Source organism: Microtus oregoni, unplaced genomic scaffold (genome assembly GCF_018167655.1).
Source record: "Microtus oregoni isolate MIOR12 unplaced genomic scaffold, Mior012 000002F_ref0000024, whole genome shotgun sequence".
Taxonomy (NCBI): domain Eukaryota; kingdom Metazoa; phylum Chordata; class Mammalia; order Rodentia; family Cricetidae; genus Microtus; species Microtus oregoni.
The window spans coordinates 84,825,382-84,843,089 of NW_024543061.1; the positions used below are offsets into that span (position 1 = coordinate 84,825,382).

Below are 17,708 nucleotides of genomic sequence, written 5' to 3' on the forward strand. Positions count from 1 at the left end.
AGTGTGTGCAGACCACGCTATCTCCTGTAGACCTGTTCTTATTTCAGGGGGAGAAAGAGAAAGGAAAGGCTTGATTGAAATCAGCCAGGCAAGAGCCTCATGGATAAAACCCAGGTATACAGCAGCACATAGGACAGTGTGTGGCACCCCTGAAATGTTGAGATCTTGCTAGGAGTGATCAGGAAAAAAAAAAGTATCTGCAAGACAGAAGTTATCTCCGGACACTTAGAACACTTACGACATGAGGTCTGCCAAGCCAAGTCTGCAAAGTGGTACTGGACAAGAGGAAGGGTGGCTTCTTTTGTGAGGCTGGGGTTTGAATGCAGGGCCTTAATCAAACCCAAGTCTTTGAATTAAGATTTTGGCATATTTTTTGAAACATTCTGAGAAGGGCTGTCCAAATGGTCAGTTGGCCTAGTATGGGTAGGGGCTCATCTTCCTTCCCAGGGATTGGGAGTGGGAGTATGGATTTAAACAAACAAACAAACAAAAACACCACCCTTTTTTTTTAAGTTTTGTTTTCTTAGAAATAAGAAACATTTTTCATGTGGAGTGATTTATGGTGCAGGTGCCGTAGGTGGGATCGGTCTGCACCTGCACAACAAAAATAAAACCAAACACTAAAAATTAAAATAAATGAACTCGGACAGTGCACACTTGTGATCTCAGCGCTTGGGAAGCTGAGGCAGGGGGATCACCACAAACCGTGGTCTGTGGCATAGGCTGCAGGACAGCCTGGAGTTCACAGGAAACAGAGCGAACAGAAGTTCTACAGATGGAATCTACCAGGTCCTTCCAGGAGGGGCTGAGGAAGATGGGGCAGCTGTGGTAGAGAAGCCCAAGATGGCTGAGCCTCCGTGACAGCCGGGCAAGGACCCCGACTGTCAGATGCAAGAGAGGGTGTTGCTGACTCAGTGGATCTGAGGCCACCAGCCACTGTGACATTTGTGGATGCCCCCAGGTGCCACTATGTCTCTAGACAGGGTTCCCAGTGTTCTCCATGCCAGGAGCATGCTCTACCACAGAGCTGAACCCCTAGCCTGAGTTCTGAGTTAGTGGGTGTCATGTGGGAAATTCCCGAGTGGTCACAGAGGTGGTTACAGCAAGCCTGAGTCTCGAGCAGATCCAGCTCCGATCCCCGGGATGTTCCTATACCACTGCCCTTCATAAGCACATTTGAACCAGAACATAGGCGTGCCCACACTTTCCTACAGAGGCCTCAGCACCGAAGAGGAGGGCTGTGGGGTTCTCAGTCAGGGTAGCCGACTAAGGCAAAAATGGTTACCACTTGGCCATTTAACAGGAAAAAACGATCTTTGCCAAGCTCTGATGTAGACTAGCAGTATTAAGGATCAGCTGGCACTCTTGGGCATCAGGACTGTGGTTTTTTTTTTTTTTTTTTTTTGATTTTCGAGACAGGGTTTCTCTGTCCTGGAACTAGCCCTTGTAGACCAGGCTGGCCTCTAACTCACAGAGATCCGCCTGCCTCTGCCTCCTGAGTGCTGGGATTAAAGGCGTGCGCCACCACCGCCTGGCCTGGACTGTGGGTTTTCAACTAAGTTAGCAAGTAAGAATTTCTCCAAAAATAGAATCAACGTGTATTAGATACCGAGAGGATGGGAAATGAACTCAAACAATTTCTACTGTTTCTGTGATTTCTAAGGCAGCGTCTCCGTGCCTCCACCAGCACCCAGCCCTTCACTGTGATCTCTAGGGCAGCGTCTCCATACCTCCACCAGCACCCAGCCCTTCACTGGCTTGCACTGAGGGGGCAGTGCTAGGATGTCCAGGTGGTACACTCCGCCCAGGGTTGAGAAATGGAACAAATCCACCTCTTTTTCATGGAAATCCGGCAGCTCCACAATATTCTCCACCAGGTGCAGCTGTGCTAAACGAACCATAATAGTGCAACTTCAGAACAGACTGGAACATTTTTGTGGCAGGAGGGAAAAGAAAACAAAATCCCAGGACTGGTAAGGGAGGTTTGTCTTTGGGCACTTCACTTTACACGAGGTTCTCGGAGTGTCTCACCAGCCAGCTGCGAGGGGAGCAGGTGTGCGTGGGTGCGTGTGCTAGTGTGCATGCGTGCATGGTGGGGTAGGAAGGGCTCTGTTTGCAGTGCACGCTAGCATTGTAGAAGGTTACATATAATAGCATGTATTACTGGTAAAACATTTTCTGTTTCATAAAAGACAAAAATAGCTTGATCAAAAATTGATAATTACCAAACTTAGTCCTTAAAATGAGACATTACCTGACTGGAACTCCGAAGGAGGAGGATGGGAAGGTTCATGGTGGAAAAGTAGAACTTGGCCAATGTATCAAATGAAAAATGGTTTTTTCAACAAAAATAGGCCCAGCTCACAGCAAAGCCAGGGAAGTGAGCTCCTGTGATCTAACAACCAGGGACTGAGAAGGGACACCAGTGGTCACTGGGACAGGGCTATTCTCACCTCTCCACCAGACAGCCACCTCCAAACACCACCTTAGCGGTGGCCGAACCTGATTCTGCAAACTTGTACAGCTGTGTTGGTGCACGCCTCAAGTCCCAGTTCCCAAGAGGGACAGGCAGAAGGGTCCACATGGCAAGGACTGGGCTAGCCCAGGCTAGGTACTGTGACCCTGCCCCTCCCCCCAGAGCTAACTAATATGTCCAGTCCAAGTTCCTTCAACCATAAAATCTACACAGTGTTAGTACCGTGTCACAGTTAGTACCGTGTCACAGTTAGTACCCTGTCACGGTTAGTACCCTGTCACAGTGTGAGTACCGTGTCACAGGGTTAGTACCGTGTCACAGTTAGTACCCTGTCACAGTTAGTACCGTGTCACAGTTAGTACCCTGTCACAGTTAGTACCCTGTCACAGTTAGTACCGTGTCACAGTTAGTACCCTGTCACAGTTAGTACCGTGTCACAGAGTTAGTACCGTGTCACAGTACCGTGTCACAGGGTTAGTACCCTGTCACAGTTAGTACCCTGTCACAGTTAGTACCCTGTCACAGTTAGTACCGTGTCACAGAGTTAGTACCGTGTCACAGTTAGTACCGTGTCACAGTTAGTACCGTGTCACAGTTAGTACCATGTCACAGTTAGTACCCTGTCACAGTTAGTACCCTGTCACAGTTAGTACCCTGTCACAGTTAGTACCGTGTCACAGTTAGTACCGTGTCACAGAGTTAGTACCCTGTCACAGAGTTAGTACCGTGTCACAGAGTTAGTACCATGTCAAGGAGTTTGGCAGGAGAAAGAGTGGGAATGTGTAGAGCTAGCAACGGGCAGGCAGTAAGACACAGGGATGTAGTGACATTACTCCCTTGAAAGAGATGTGGCAGGGGTCCCACATGTCTCCTTTGTGAAAGTTTAACAAACTTCACTCTTTATTTTTTTTGAGAGAGAGTTTCACTGTGTAGCCCAGGCTGTCCCAGAACTCACTCTGTAAACCAGGCTGGCATCAAATGCAGAGATCTGCCTGCCTCTGCCTCCCAAATGCTAGGATTAAAGGTGTGTGCCACCACCACCCAGCTAACTTTTAAATGTATTTAATTTACAATTTATTGGCCTAAAAAGAAGCCAGAAATATTGCTGTGCTCAAATCCAGATGGTGATGAAATCTCTGACTGGGCGTCACCACGGAGGGAACTGTGGTGCTGTCAGAAGCCCCACAGCCCACTTGAGCCTCGTAGGTCTAGGGAGAAGAAAAACCTTCCCTGGTACAACTACAGACATAGTTCAAAGATGGAGGAGCCACGTAGCTTGCTGGGCAGTGTGCTGCCCAGTACGCACAAGGCCTTGGGTTCGATCCTTGGCCCCACATAAAGCTTGCTTGTGAGCCCAGCATCTTGGAGGTGGAGCCAGGAAGATCAGAAGTTTAAAGCCATCCTCAGCTACAAAGGGTTTGAGACTAGCCTGGGCTATATGAGACACTGCCTCAGAATATAGAAATAATTGAATAAAAGAATACAAAGAGTGAAGTGTTAGGAAATGTAAGGAGGAAACAGAGGGTTAGGACAAATATGCCGGGAAGTCTACAGAACAGATTCCTTCAACGTCACTGAGAGGGGGCAGTGAGAGCTAAGAGGACAGAGATCATCAGACAAAAGGCAGGCACGTGGTCACCGTCTCCTTTCCCAGGTGTGTCCAGTGTAGGCCACCTGCTGGGAGAGACTGTGAAGGACTCGGGCGTGTGTCCGTGCATGTGCTTGTGAGTATGCACTGCATTGAGTGCAGAGAAGAAAGTTATCATTTCACTAGCAGCAGGGATTGAAGCGACGCTCCTTGTGCCAGTTGTACTATGCAGCTTCTTCAGTAGATGAGACAGGCTGCCAATGTATCCTGGGATCAGTGCTGAATATCACTTGTCCAGGACATATATTTTTCTGAAGGACATAACTTAATATTGAGTAGAAGAAAGAAAGTGATCATCAATGTTTTATCTGATATGGTCCCACAGTTTCATTAAAACCAAAAAGGTACATAGTGAGAGACAACAGACAGAAGATTGAACACCGCTTGTCTTGGGAGAGGGATGGTGAAGGATTTCTGCTTTAAAGATTTCTTTCTACGATGGCCTTGTGTTACTCTTCTAAGAACACCACCTCTGTCACACACCGGGGGTAATGGGAATACCTGCTGAGACAGCTTCACTTAGCAACCGCATCTCCAGTTCATATTTGGTAGCTTCGGCACTTTCATCCTCCTGGTAGGAAATCTGCAACCAAAGGACAGGCGGCTGTGAGTGTCAGCATCCACGGAAATTATCCAGTGAGTGGAAAGGAAGACGTCGGTCCACAAAACAGCCTGCGATATGGGCATGCCGTGGCACTGCATTCGGTAAACTCGAAACCCACAAAGTTAACCCATTAAAAATCTATCATCAGCCGGGCAGGCCATGGTGGTGCACACCTTTAATCCCAACACTTGGGAGGCACAGACAGGTGGAACTCTATGAGTTCCACGCCAGCCTGGTCTACTGAGTTACTTCTAGGCCAGCTAGGGCCAGACCAGAGTAAGACCCTTTCCCAAAAACCAAAACCAAAGAATAGCAAAACCGTTCATCATCAGCACTTTCTAGCATGTAGCCTAAATATTGTCATTTCAGGGGAAACTACGTGTTGTTTTGATTTGCTATGTGCCTCATCTCCTGGTCCTCACATGCAATCTCTTCAGTACACACACCAGCATATATCCAGAATGTCAGCCGTCACTCCTCCACAATCAGCTCACTAAAAACAAGAATGGGACTGGGGAGATAGCTCAGGTAAGTGCCTGCCCAGCATGCAGGAGGACTGGAGTTCGACCCTCAGCACTGCATAAAACAGGGATGAAGGCTTGCATCTGTGATCTCAGCATTCAGGGTTGAAGGCAGGATATTCAGAAGTCCAAGGTCATCCTCAGCTATATAGCCATTTAAGGCCAGCCTGGGCTACATGACATCCTGTCTCAAAACCACTGGATACAGACAAACAACAACACAACACAGAAGCAAACAAGCAAAGCGTCTAAGATCATTCAGTAGAAAACACTAAGCTAGCATACATAGTCTTAGCTTCGGTTGCCAGTACCACACACACACAAAACTTTAACCTCATACAGGCTTGTAAGTTTTTATTTTTGAAGGCCTGGGGGTTGAACCCAGGGCCTCAAAGTTCAGAGTCCCTTAAAGAGACACTTTGCAACTTAAACTTTCAATTCAAAGACCCATATCCATCTGCTTATTTCTCAAGGTAATAAAATAGTTATAAAATCAATTATTATTTTAAAAATTCTCATAATTATGTCATAGTCAAATTAGGCCCTTCTAAATATTTTGTGCTACACACAAATTTAGAATACACCTGAAATATGTATTAAAGCCATTAAAATCAATTAAGAGACGGTATTAAGAGCCCTCTAGTGGCCAACTTCTTAATAAGCTCACGGAAAAGAAACCTACACTGTCATTTAATGGAAGAGTATTAATTTTAAATGTATACTAATCTTCAGTCAGCTTGACTAGATCCCACCCTGAACAGAGTCACAATTCCGGGTGCTGGATTCTCAACCCGACGAGAAAGAGAAAGGAAAGGAGCTGAGTACCCGCATCCATCTCGCTGCGGGCTGACTGCAGAGGTTCCGGGCCAGCTGCTCAAGGCTCCTGCTGCCATGTCTCCAGTGATGCACTGTGTCCCGTCAGACCAAGAGCCCGAACAGACTCTCCCTTCCCTCAGTGTCTTCTGTCGTGTATTTTGAAAGATCAGTGAGAAAAGGAACAGGAAAGACTGCACCAAGGAGCAGGCGTGTCGCTGGGAGCAACCTGGCCATGTTTTCATAGCTTGGGAAGGTGCTGGGAAGGGCACAGGGCAGCCTGGGACTGTAGGCCAAGGAAGCCCTAGAGATCTGTCCACAGAGCTCAGTGGACTGTTCTGTGGGAGATTGGAAGACCGAAACACTGAGGAAACAGGAGCCGGTATGGTTTTTCAGATAGCGTATGCGTAGTGTGGGGCTTCATGGGGGAGGGAAATCCACTGGGAAGTGGGCTAGAAGCCCATTATGTTACATCCAGGTAGAGAATCTGGCTTCACTCTGCCCGGTCCCTAAAAATCTGAGTCAGGCTGGACCCAAAGTACTGAACTAAGTTGTCTGACGGATGACATTTCCAGACTGTAACATCCAGGCTGTGTGGTCACTGCTCAGTTTGTAGATTCAAAGCGAGGGAGCTGGATGCTTTGAAAAATGGCCAGTTTGATGAGGAAAGAAGTCTAAAGGTGCAGAAGAGGAGGGCACGGACCAGCCTTTGTTGCTAAAGCTCTTAGAGCCATTAACAGAAACCTGGTCCCCTTCCGTGGGGCAAGGGGAAAGGCACCAGGGAGCAGGATCCCACCCATCAAAGGCTCCAACTCCCATCCCGCCTGGGTGCCTCTGCCTCTGGACATATGCAAGTGAAGTGCTGCCTAGCTGGAGGTCTGTCAGCAGTCCACATCCTGGGAACGCGCCTCATCCAGGTCACCCTCATCTCAGGGTGGTGAGAACTTGTCAAGCTGTCAGGTTGGGACTTCTCCCTACCTCAGTTCCCAGCTGTGCCTCACAGCTCTGGAGAAGCTAAGCGGGCTCTTCAGCTGTGCTTCGGGAGCATCTCACAGGATGCCATTGGTGTCTTCATGTTTCTTCAGTCATCACACCAAACAGAAGCTGCCCAGGGCAGCATTAAACAGTAACAAAAAGCAGGCAGGCTTAGCTAGCCACACCCTCAATGGCCACGTGGCCAAGGAAGCTAAGCTCCATCTTCCTGAGTTCAGAGAGCAAATCAAACACCAATGGGGCAGACGTGAAGTCTTAGCACACACAGGCCCTTCAGTTATTATGAATTTGTAGGTTTAGGCTTTTAACAGAAAATCATCCAGGGGCTGGGGGTGGTGCAGAGAGGGTAAGAGCCCTGGATTGTTTCTCAGAACCAGAATGGGGCAGCTCACAGCCACTGAACTTCAGCTCCAGGGATTGTGACGCCCTCCTCTGGCCTCCCCTGGTACTGCACTCATGCGCACAGACCCAAAGGTACACACACAACTGGAACTAAAACCTTCTACAAAAACTGTTTCCTAAATTACAAATTTACAGAATGGCAAACCATGACCCCATGAGGCCACCGTAACTGAGTCATGGCTAGAAGACAGAATGTTTTAGTTGTGCAAATTCAAGTTGGGGTTCAAATTATGAAGTCTCTAATTATCGTTCTTCAGTTTTAAGTTGATGTAATTCTTGTGTAAGATACTCGTAGACTCACATCAAATATGAACCACGGTGAAGCCGCTGGGGACAGAGTGGGAAATCACCTAACATGCTCACAGTTCAGGAACCTTCTTGAGGAGTGAATCTCAACCCCTGGGTCATGACCCCTTGGGGATCAAATGACCCCTTCACGAGGGTTGAATACCAGCTAGCCTGCATATCAGGTATTTACACTATGATTCATAACAGCAACAGAATCATAGCTATGGAGCAGCAAGAAAAGGAAATTTCTGGGTGGGGTCAGGACAGCATGAGGAACTGTACGGAGGGTCGCAGCGCTAGGAAGGGCGAGACCCACTGCTAGAGACATCAAGACCTCTCGTGTGCTCTTGGTTTTCCTGACGCCACGGCTGCAGCTCCTGCCACTCTAAGTCAACCTCATATCCTTGTAGTTTAAATTTTCATTTACATTGAAATGGTGTTGGGTTCAGAGACAATTTCCCATCCCTTCCTACCCACACACACTGCTTCCTGTTCTACAGTTAAAGCAAATCAGGCCGCCAAGCCTGAGCTGCAGGGAGTCGGACACAATCTTCACTGGCCCTGGGAAGGAGAAAGGACCAGAAGATCTGAACCCCAAGAAAGCAACCAAACGAAACCAAAAACAAAAAATCATTTCTTAAATAACTTTTTCTATCAGCTTGTTTTTTAGACAGTCCACCCCTCCTCCTGACAACTGACAGATTCGTAAAGATGGGGGACATCAGTATTTCTCACTTCTGCAGCGGCCCTGCCCCGTTTTCTGGTTCTCTTCCCTACAGGCCTTTCAAATGCTCCTGTCACACTCACACACGAAACACAACTATCTGCGCTGAGAGTCAACTCACACCCACTGTCTCTGTTGCTTTAGATTCTAGAGTCTTCAAACTTCTTCAAACAACTCTTGTATTTCAACATGCTCCTAGAACATCAAATAATTCAACATTTTAAAATTCTAGATTTTTTTGTGTACAAATAGTACAGATGTGTGTTTGTGTGTGCACATGTGTCATGCCATGGCACACGTGTGGAGGTCAGAGGTCAACTTTCAGGATTCTGTGTTCTCCTTCCAATGACCTAGGGATGAACTTTGCCCTGCAGGGTCAATTCATACTTGTATTTCACACCGTCTATTCCTTTAACACTTCCCATACTTAAAGAAAGCAAACCTTTCAAATCAGTACACTGCTTGTCTCGTGTACTCACACTGAAGTTTGGGGGTCCCCGAAAATTCTAGTGGGCTGTAGCAACAAAAGAGGGTTTGAGCAGAGAAAAAAAACTGTTCAAGTCCAAAGTTGTTCTAACAGAAAATGTGTAAAAATCTCGACAATTGGAAAATTATCACAAGTCAACAGCAGGAGCATGATCATTTTTAATAGTGTGTGTGTGTGTGTGTGTGTGTGTGTGTGTGTGTGCGCGCGCGCACAGGTACTCAGGGCAGAGGGGGACCCTGGCTGTGTCTGTGTGTGCGTGTGTGTGCACAGGTAATCAGGGCAGAGGGGGACCCTGGCTGTGTCTGTGTGTGTGTACGTGTGTGTGTGCACAGGTAATCAGGGCAGAGGGGGACACTGGCTGTGTGTGCATGTGTGTGTACGTGTGTGTGTGCACAGGTAATCAGGGCAGAGGGGGACACTGGCTGTGTGTGCATGTGTGTGTATGTGTATGCACTGGGACACTGGCTGTGTGTGCATGTGTGTGTGTGTGTGCACAGTTACTCAGGGCAGAGGGGGACCCTGGCAGTGTCTCTGTGTGTGTACGTGTGTGTGTGCACAGGTACTCAGGGCAGAGGGGGACACTGGCTGTGTGCGCACATGTGTACGTGTGTGTATGTGTGTGTACGTGTGTACACAGGGACACTGGCTGTGTGTGCACGTGTGTACATGTGTGCACGTGTGTACGTGTGTGCACGGGGACACTGGCCGTCCTGATCTACCGATCTCTGCCTTATCCTCTAGAGACAGAGTCTCTCTCACTGACCTGGGATGGTGGCCGGCAAGCCCTGTGGACCCTGTCTCTGTTCTTCCACAGCGGTGGGGTCACAAGTGTATGTGAGGCCACACTCTGAGGTTTTCACGGGTGCTACGATTTGAAGTCAGGTCACCATGCTTATATAGCAAACACCTTCTCTGCTTGTGGCACGAATAATAAAAGCCCAGAGACAGATATTGGAGTTCAAGCTGAAGACCAGAAAAGCAAAGCAGTCAAGCTTCCTCTCCCAAGGCTCAGACATCAAAGGGGAGATCTCAGAGTGACTGCAGACTGCAATGCTCTCCACCGAACCTCACACTGCAATGAGCTCATCTCCTGCCTTATATTCCCCTCTCCATCCAGCCATATCACTCCTGTCTCCCCAGCGCTGAGATCAAAGGCTGTGACTCCCGAGTGCTGGGGGCACTGGTGTGTGAGTTCTGGTTCTCTTTAGACAGAGTCAATCTCTGTAGCCCAGGGTGGCCTTGAGTCCTGGGACTGAGTCCTACTCCTCGGCCTCTCATGATGCAGCTCTGCACTACAGGCAAGTGTGAGTTATTAAAATACAAATAAATTATCACTATGCCGGCTGAGCCTTTCCCCCAGTCCCAGGGCTGTAGCCATTCAATTGCTCAAATAGCACAGCAGAGAGGACAGGCCCTCTAGAGGTGCTGTACCTCAGGGTCATCCATCGCCTGGCTGGTAGCCGGCGCCTTTACTCCAGCACTCAAGCTGCAGAGACGGGCAGATCTCTGTGAGTGGTGAGTTTTAGGCCGGGCTGGTCTACATGGTGAGCTCCAAGACAGCCAGGGACACATATTGAGACCATGTTTCAAAAAGCAAGTCTTAGAAAGCCAAATGCTGGGGAAATGGCAAAAAACGGAACCCCTCCAGGGTGTGCAAGCATTTGTTGTAAGGTGGGACATGTCCAAGCACCCTGCACCGGGTCTCCCGGCTTTGCAGCATGACAATACAGAACGGGGAGGCCAAAGCAGCTGCTCCTCCAAGCACTGACTGTGAGCAGAGGGGAGAAAGACACACTGGAAACCAGGGTGGGCAAGAAAGGGGCTTCCGAATAGCTCTATTTGCTCAGGAAAAATCTCAAGAATGTCTCCAGGGGCCGCAAATGCTTACTGCACAGAGCTAACAACTCACAGACTCTGTTGAGAGCACAAGTTAAGTGTCTCACGCCTGCAATCACAGCACTTGAGAGGCGGAGGCAGGAGGACAGCTATAAGTTGGAGGCCAGCTTGGGCTACCTAGCCTGGAATATGTTATCAGATACCACCTCAGACAGACAGACAATGTCCTACCCTTGGTACTTCATTGTACTCTAGTGCCTCAGAGATGATCTCCTCTGGGACTAAGCTGCACTCTCTGTCTTGTTTCAGCTCTGGCTCCTCATCTTGGCTGGTGGCTTCCTTCTCTGCGCTGACTGCCTTCTCCGCGCTGACGGCCTTCTCCATGCTGACGGCCTTCTCTGTGCTGAGGGCCTTCTCTGTGCTGAGGGCCTTCTCTGTGCTCTTTTCTTTTCTGAACTCCTCCTCTACGATGGGAACGCGTTCTTCCTCAGGGACGGCAGTGGGGAATAGGGGGGTGACATGATCATAGCGAGTGTGTAGGAGCCGAAGGGCGACATCACTTGTAGCTAGTATCTTTGGGATTTCAAATCCAATTTGTGTTCCAGAGAATTTCACACTTCGATACCTGCCGTAATTAATTGAAGGAGACAAAGAGTCTGAGCCGGAGAAGGCCAGGCTCTCACAGCACACTATGTAGCTATGTGCCAATGCCCCTCCTTTTGTGTCCTGGGCATACTTGATTTACCTGGAGCACTGCTCCCTAGGAGCCTCTCCGTGCTCCACCCCAGCTCTGACAATCTATGGTTTCACTTTCGCTTGTCCTCCCAGGGTATCAATTTGTGCTCTGGTTTTCCTGGTGAGGAGGAGGAAGAGGCCTCCCTGTATGAACTCTAAGAGGCTCCACATGACCCTCCCGGAAGAACCTACGACACTGAAAACAATGGTTTTCACTGATGACTCTAAAATCCACCCTATTCTAGACTTCTCTCAGTGCCTGCCACATTTTTGATATGGGGCATTCAGTCAGTCTGGCATTGAATTAATCCTTGCAATCCTCTCCTGCTATTATGAGAATAAAGCCAAACCTTACTGTCCCCACTATTTCTTTCTTATGCAGGAAAGCCTGCCGCCTTCGCCTCTTCTACAGATGGGTGTCCTTCATGAGTCTCTGTGTGGCATTCTGCACTGACATGTTGCCTTGAAGTCGACAGAAACCACAACATTTTGTAGAAAATACAACTTGGGAAATATTTTGTTCACTCCTTTTATGAAACATCAAAAATGAAATTCAAAGCCAGCCCTGATGTCACACACCTGCGACCCAGCACCGGGGACGCTGAGGCAGGAGGACCACCAGTTCCAGGTCAGCTTTGGCAGGGTTGAAGGTGGAAAGGGGGTTCCTCACTTCTTAAAATAGTTTATTTATTTTTATGCACACGAAAGTTTTTTTAATACATGTATGGATGTGCACCACTCGTGTGGCCAGCATGTGGAGAGATGGCATTCACTGTAACATATCTGTACTAGACACGGGGATGACTCCTGGAGCAATCCATGTTTAAACTTCAAGCCACCCTACTAAACGCCGTGCCTGTGGGGTGTGGGTGGGGAGTACCTGGAGTTCTTCTTTAGGTTTGCCCACACATACAGGGTGACATTCTCGTCTTGAATGATTTTTTCCATGTTCCCACTGTCCAGATCTGCTAAGGTACTAGCTTCCTGTAAGAGAGAAATATACAGTCACACAGTGCAGAACAGTCACACGGTCACTGGTATATTGGGTTCCTTGTATTACTACGGAATAATCTGGATAAAAGTAAGTTTAAATCAAAACAGCAAAGAATTTTTATGAAAAAAAAACTTGGGAGGTCAAGGGGATGGCTCAGTGGTTAAAGTGACTACCGTGTGTGAGCACCAAAGGTGGGGTCCCCCGGACTTCTGCTGATGCCTGGTGGCTTCCTGCATCATCATCCAGGAAAGACAGAGATAGGAATTCCTAGAGGAAGTTGGCTAACTAGACCAGCTCTATTGCGAGGTCTGGGATCAGTTGAGGGTTCCTGCCTCAGCATACAAGGTGGGGAGCAGGCAAGCATGGTCCTGCTGTCAACCTTGGGGTTCTGATTGAACAGGCGCATGTGTGTGCAAATGCACGCATACATACACATGGCAGGCACACACATGTGCAAATGCACACATACCCAGCCAGACTGGAGTCAGGCATTCTCCCTTCGCCTTCGTGTCCTGGTATTTCTTTCCACATCTGTGTGGTGCTGAGTGTGCCAGGGATGCTGTACCACTGCCCTGCACCACCAGTTTCCCTGGTTCCCTCTGGTGCACTAACATCTGACTTTTACCAGCATCTCCTCTGCAAATGTACATTATATAAAATAAGATGAAAAGGTGCCATGTCTGCTTTCCTTTACAGAATAAACATCACGGGCACCAACAACCCTACACCATCCCTCGCACCATCTGTCCTACAACACACAGTAGATCAAGAATGTGATGTGCATGCTACAGGGTAAGTTCAGCTCTGTAGCGGCATTTCATCTGTATTTTAATAAATAAAGCTTGCATGAAGGCCAGAGGCAAAGCTAAAGCCACAAGAGGTCAGGTACTGGTGGCACACACCTTTAGTCCCAGCACTCGGGAGACAGAGTCAGATCGATCTCTGAGTTCAAGGCCACCCTGGGCTACACAAGATCAATGGAGAAATAAATCCAGATGGTGGTGGCCTGCAGCTTTAATCCCAGTACTAGGGAGTCATGCGCCCTTAATCCCAGCACTAGAGAGAATATGGAATAAGAGGGGGAGGGGCTGTCTGCTTAGTCTGCAGTCGCCCAGCCTTGGCAGAGGTAAGACTTCTCTAGCGGCTTGGCTGCTTTGCTTTTCTGGTTTTCAGGTTGATTTATTTATCAAAATACATATAATAAGCCTCTGCACAGCTCTCTCTGAAGGACTGTTTAAACTTAGAACACATCCCAACAAGGCTGACCCTCTGGCTGACTCTTTTAAACCAAAAGAACCAGAAGACAAAATGGCTGAAGCAATGTGTGCCCGCAGACTGTGTTCTGATGACCGTGCAGTGTGTGCCCACAGACCGTGTTCTGATGACCGTGCAGTGTGTGCCTGCAGACTGTGTTCTGATGACCGTGCAGTGTGTGCCCACAGACCGTGTTCTGATGACCGTGCAGTGTGTGCCCGCAGACTGTGTTCTGATGACCGTGCAGTGTGTGCCTGCAGACTGTGTTCTGATGACAGTGCAGTGTGTGCCTGCAGACCGTGTTCTGATGACCGTGCAGTGTGTGCCCGCAGACTGTGTTCTGATGATTGTGCAGTGTGTGCCCGCAGACTGTGTTCTGATGACTGTGCAGTGTGTGCCCACAGACCGTGTTCTGATGATTCTTCAAAAAAAATGCAACAGAATTAAAAATTATAAAACATTCATTGGAACTTTAGACGAAGGGCCAGATATCAGAATTATGAAATGATGAGTTTTATGAAGTATACTAGCTTACAATTACTTATCATTGCTACTAAGATATTTGGGGAAGAAATGTATAACACACACATGATGTGGGAGGGTCTTCCTTTTGTGTTAATTTCATTGATTAATAAAGAAACTGCCTTGGCCCATTTGATAGGCCAGCCCTCGGTGGGTGGAGTAGACAGAACAGAATGCTGGGAAGAAGGGAAGTGAGTTAGTTGCCAGGATTCTCCAACCTGAGACGCCATGGAGCAAGCCGCCAGGTCAGACATGCTGAATCTTTCCCGGTAAGCCACCACCTCGTGGTGCTACACAGATTACTAAATATGGGTTAAGCAAGATATTAGAGTTAGCCAAGAAGAGGCTAGATATAATGTTTAAATGAATACAGTTTGTGTGTTGTTATTTTGGGGCATAAGCTAGCCAGGTGGCCGGGAGCCAGGTGGCAGGAAAGCAGCCCACAGCTCCTCTACACACATACTTCTGAATGGTACAAGGGGAAAAGGGAGACAAAGAAGATGTTACCAAACATTTATATTTTTATTTTTATCCATAAATTAGCTAAATAAAGCTGAAAATTCATAGTTTACATAGGGTATATAAGGGCCTCATGGTACTGTTCTTTTAATTATATGTTTCTATATTACTTATGGAATTAGGGCATTACTTGCTGTAGTCTATATCAACTGGTTTACCTATAGTAGATACCATTTACTACTTTGGGAAGATTTTTTCTTAATGAATTCAGTCAACTTTGGCAAATATAAGGAAAATGAGCTTTTGGCTAATAATGTCTTGTCTCCTTGGGAAACAAATTACTAACGGTTGGTAAATCACATAAGCATGGGTCTTTCGTTTCGTTAATTGTCCTGGAGTGCATTTTAAGATTTTTAGGAACATTAACAGACCATGGTGCATAGTAGGATACCACAGCCTGCTAAAGTTAGTGCCGTAAGAGAAATACTACCCGTACTCGGAGAAGCAGCTCTGTGGCCACATCCACCTTCTGACTAAGGAGCTCCTGCAGCCGCAGAATCGACCCTCGATGCTGCGCAACCATCCTGTCTCCTAGATCACAGGACGGCGTCTCCAGTAAAATTAACTTCAGCTTCTTGATCAACTGAAACGTAAAGAATATTTCATCATTCACCTGGAAAATGGCCCATCACTTTCAGATCAAGAAGAGAAATTCTTTCCCATCTTCTGTACTTTAATTTAGGATCACAGAGAAAGAAGACATTTCTTCCAGAGAATTCCAATGTACGATTCCAACCCCATGGGCACAACGCTCTCAGTATCCAGCTCTGAAGAATGCTGTTCCTCACACCCAAGACCAAGCTGGCATCTCAATCTGTCTTCTGTTGTTACTGAACAAGACTGGATTTTCTTCAGGGCTGGGGTAGAAGAAACTGCTTTTGTTTTTAATAATGATCCAACTTTGGCTGCATCTGAGTGAGCGAGTGTCAGTCCAGTGACTCTCAGGGCACAGAAGGGTACTTGGGGTGGAGGCGCTCACTGTGATCCTCGGCCTTGAGGGATGATTTCACCCCGTCAACACCACGATACTTCCTTAACCCCGCTTAAAGGTAAGGTACAGAGAACCTTCTAGTTGGTGAACACATCAGGCTGCTAAGCATGCAGACATCCAGAGAGCTCAGGAAGTCATTTCAACCTTCCCCGCGTATTGTATCCTGTGTATTTCTTCATCTGGCTGCCTGTGCTGGATCCAAGCACCGGTTCCCTGTGTTGGTGAACCATTAATAGAGTGTCCCATCCAAGGGAGTTAGGGGAGCCCTACTTAGAGCTGGTTCAGAAGTAGAGGTGACCTTGGGGATGGATGGAAGGCATGCACAGCTAGCAAATTAAACCTTATTCACGGGGACTTTGCTAACTCTGGGTAATTAGTGTCAGCATCAAATCGCAGACACCCAGATGGGTGTCAAAAGGTAAAAAAATGGTGTGTGTGTTCCATATACATTTGGTATGTGTGAGGGGGTTTGCATACACGTTAGGTGTGTAGGGTGTCAGAAATGTCCTAAGTCTATATCTTTTCTTAGAGATTGCTAGGCTCCATGAATTAGAGGATGTCTATCTTCCAGTTCTGGGTGACTGTCAACATTGCTTCTTTAAATGCCATCTTCCTCCTCCTCTGGGCCGGCTTCAGACATCCCTGCCCAGGTTCTGGCCTGCCCTGCCGTCACTGGTCGGCTGCTCTTCTGTCTTTCTGTTCTTCATGCTCTGTGTGCCCGTGTAATCTTTTGGTGTAACTCCCCATTTGTCTATAATTAAGGAGTCTCAGTGTATACGTATAAGCTAAAAGGGACCCAAACATATTTTCTGACCTTCTGCGGAGTGCATTCTCCTGTCAGTCACAGCCTGAGACTCCCAGCCACACTAGTCCACTCATTCCCATCATGGCTTTAGGCTGTGATGGCCTCTAAGGAAATGGAGCCACTGGGGATTTGGATAGACAGTGTCCATCTGGGGTTCCAAAGGCTTCCAGAGTTTTCCTGTGGCCTAAAGGATCTCACCTATTTTTTCTTTTAATGAAACAAAATAGTTCAAGTCATTAACTCTCTCCCAGTGTTTTCCTTAGATGAGTCTATGCGTCTTATCTGCAGTCACAGAAGTTGGATACTGTTAATCAGGTTTATCTTCACTAAGAAGGTAAATCTCAGCAAGGCACAATGACAAGGACAAACTATCACAAGAGAGAGCCATTAGCCTAGTATTAAAAACAATGGTGGGGGTTGGGCAGAGGAATGCCAAGCCTGGGACGATCCCACCATCCCTTCAAGAACACACTCTAATGGACTCATTTCCTTCCACTAGAACCCGCTCCTAAAAATCCTGGCAACTCAGCAGAGAACACCACAGGCCTTAGAGGAGCACTTAAAACCCAAACCACAGCAACAGATGCTGGGTAGGAATTTAAAGTCTTCACTTACACTCAGGTGTGCTGTCTAGAGCTGGGCAGCCTGGGGTACTACAGACAGCACTCGGGTGTACTGTCTAGAGCTGGGCAGCCTGGGGTACTACAGACAGCACTCAGGTGTACTGTCTAGAGCTGGGCAGCCTGGGGTACTACAGACAGCACTCGGGTGTGCCAGCACTCGGGTGTACTGTCTAGAGCTGGGCAGCCTGGGGTACTACAGACAACACTCAGGTATACTGTCTAGAGCTGGGCAGCCTGGGGTACTACAGATAGCACTCAGGTGTACTGTCTAGAGCTGGGCAGCCTGGGGTACTACAGACAGCACTCGGGTGTACTGTCTAGAGCTGGGCAGCCTGGGGTACTACAGATAGCACTCAGGTGTACTGTCTAGAGCTGGGCAGCCTGGGGTACTACAGACAGCACTCGGGTGTACTGTCTAGAGCTGGGCAGCCTGGCGTACTACAGACAGCTCTCGGGTGTGCCAGCACTCAGGT

At 47.9% G+C, this 17,708-nt stretch overlaps 1 protein-coding gene across 1 annotated transcript in view; it reads right to left on the reverse strand.

Moving 5' to 3' along the window:
• The window catches only part of Dnai7 (dynein axonemal intermediate chain 7), a 46,494-nt gene that overhangs the window by 7,428 nt on the left and 21,358 nt on the right, over positions 1 to 17,708 (reverse strand). The window contains exons 6-10 of the mRNA XM_041640089.1: positions 15,253 to 15,399; positions 12,408 to 12,511; positions 11,024 to 11,417; positions 4,626 to 4,707; positions 1,731 to 1,888 (exon numbers count right to left, since the gene is read on the reverse strand). Coding sequence (XP_041496023.1) covers positions 1,731 to 1,888; positions 4,626 to 4,707; positions 11,024 to 11,417; positions 12,408 to 12,511; positions 15,253 to 15,399 — 885 coding nt within the window. The remainder of the gene's footprint in view (positions 1 to 1,730; positions 1,889 to 4,625; positions 4,708 to 11,023; positions 11,418 to 12,407; positions 12,512 to 15,252; positions 15,400 to 17,708) is intronic.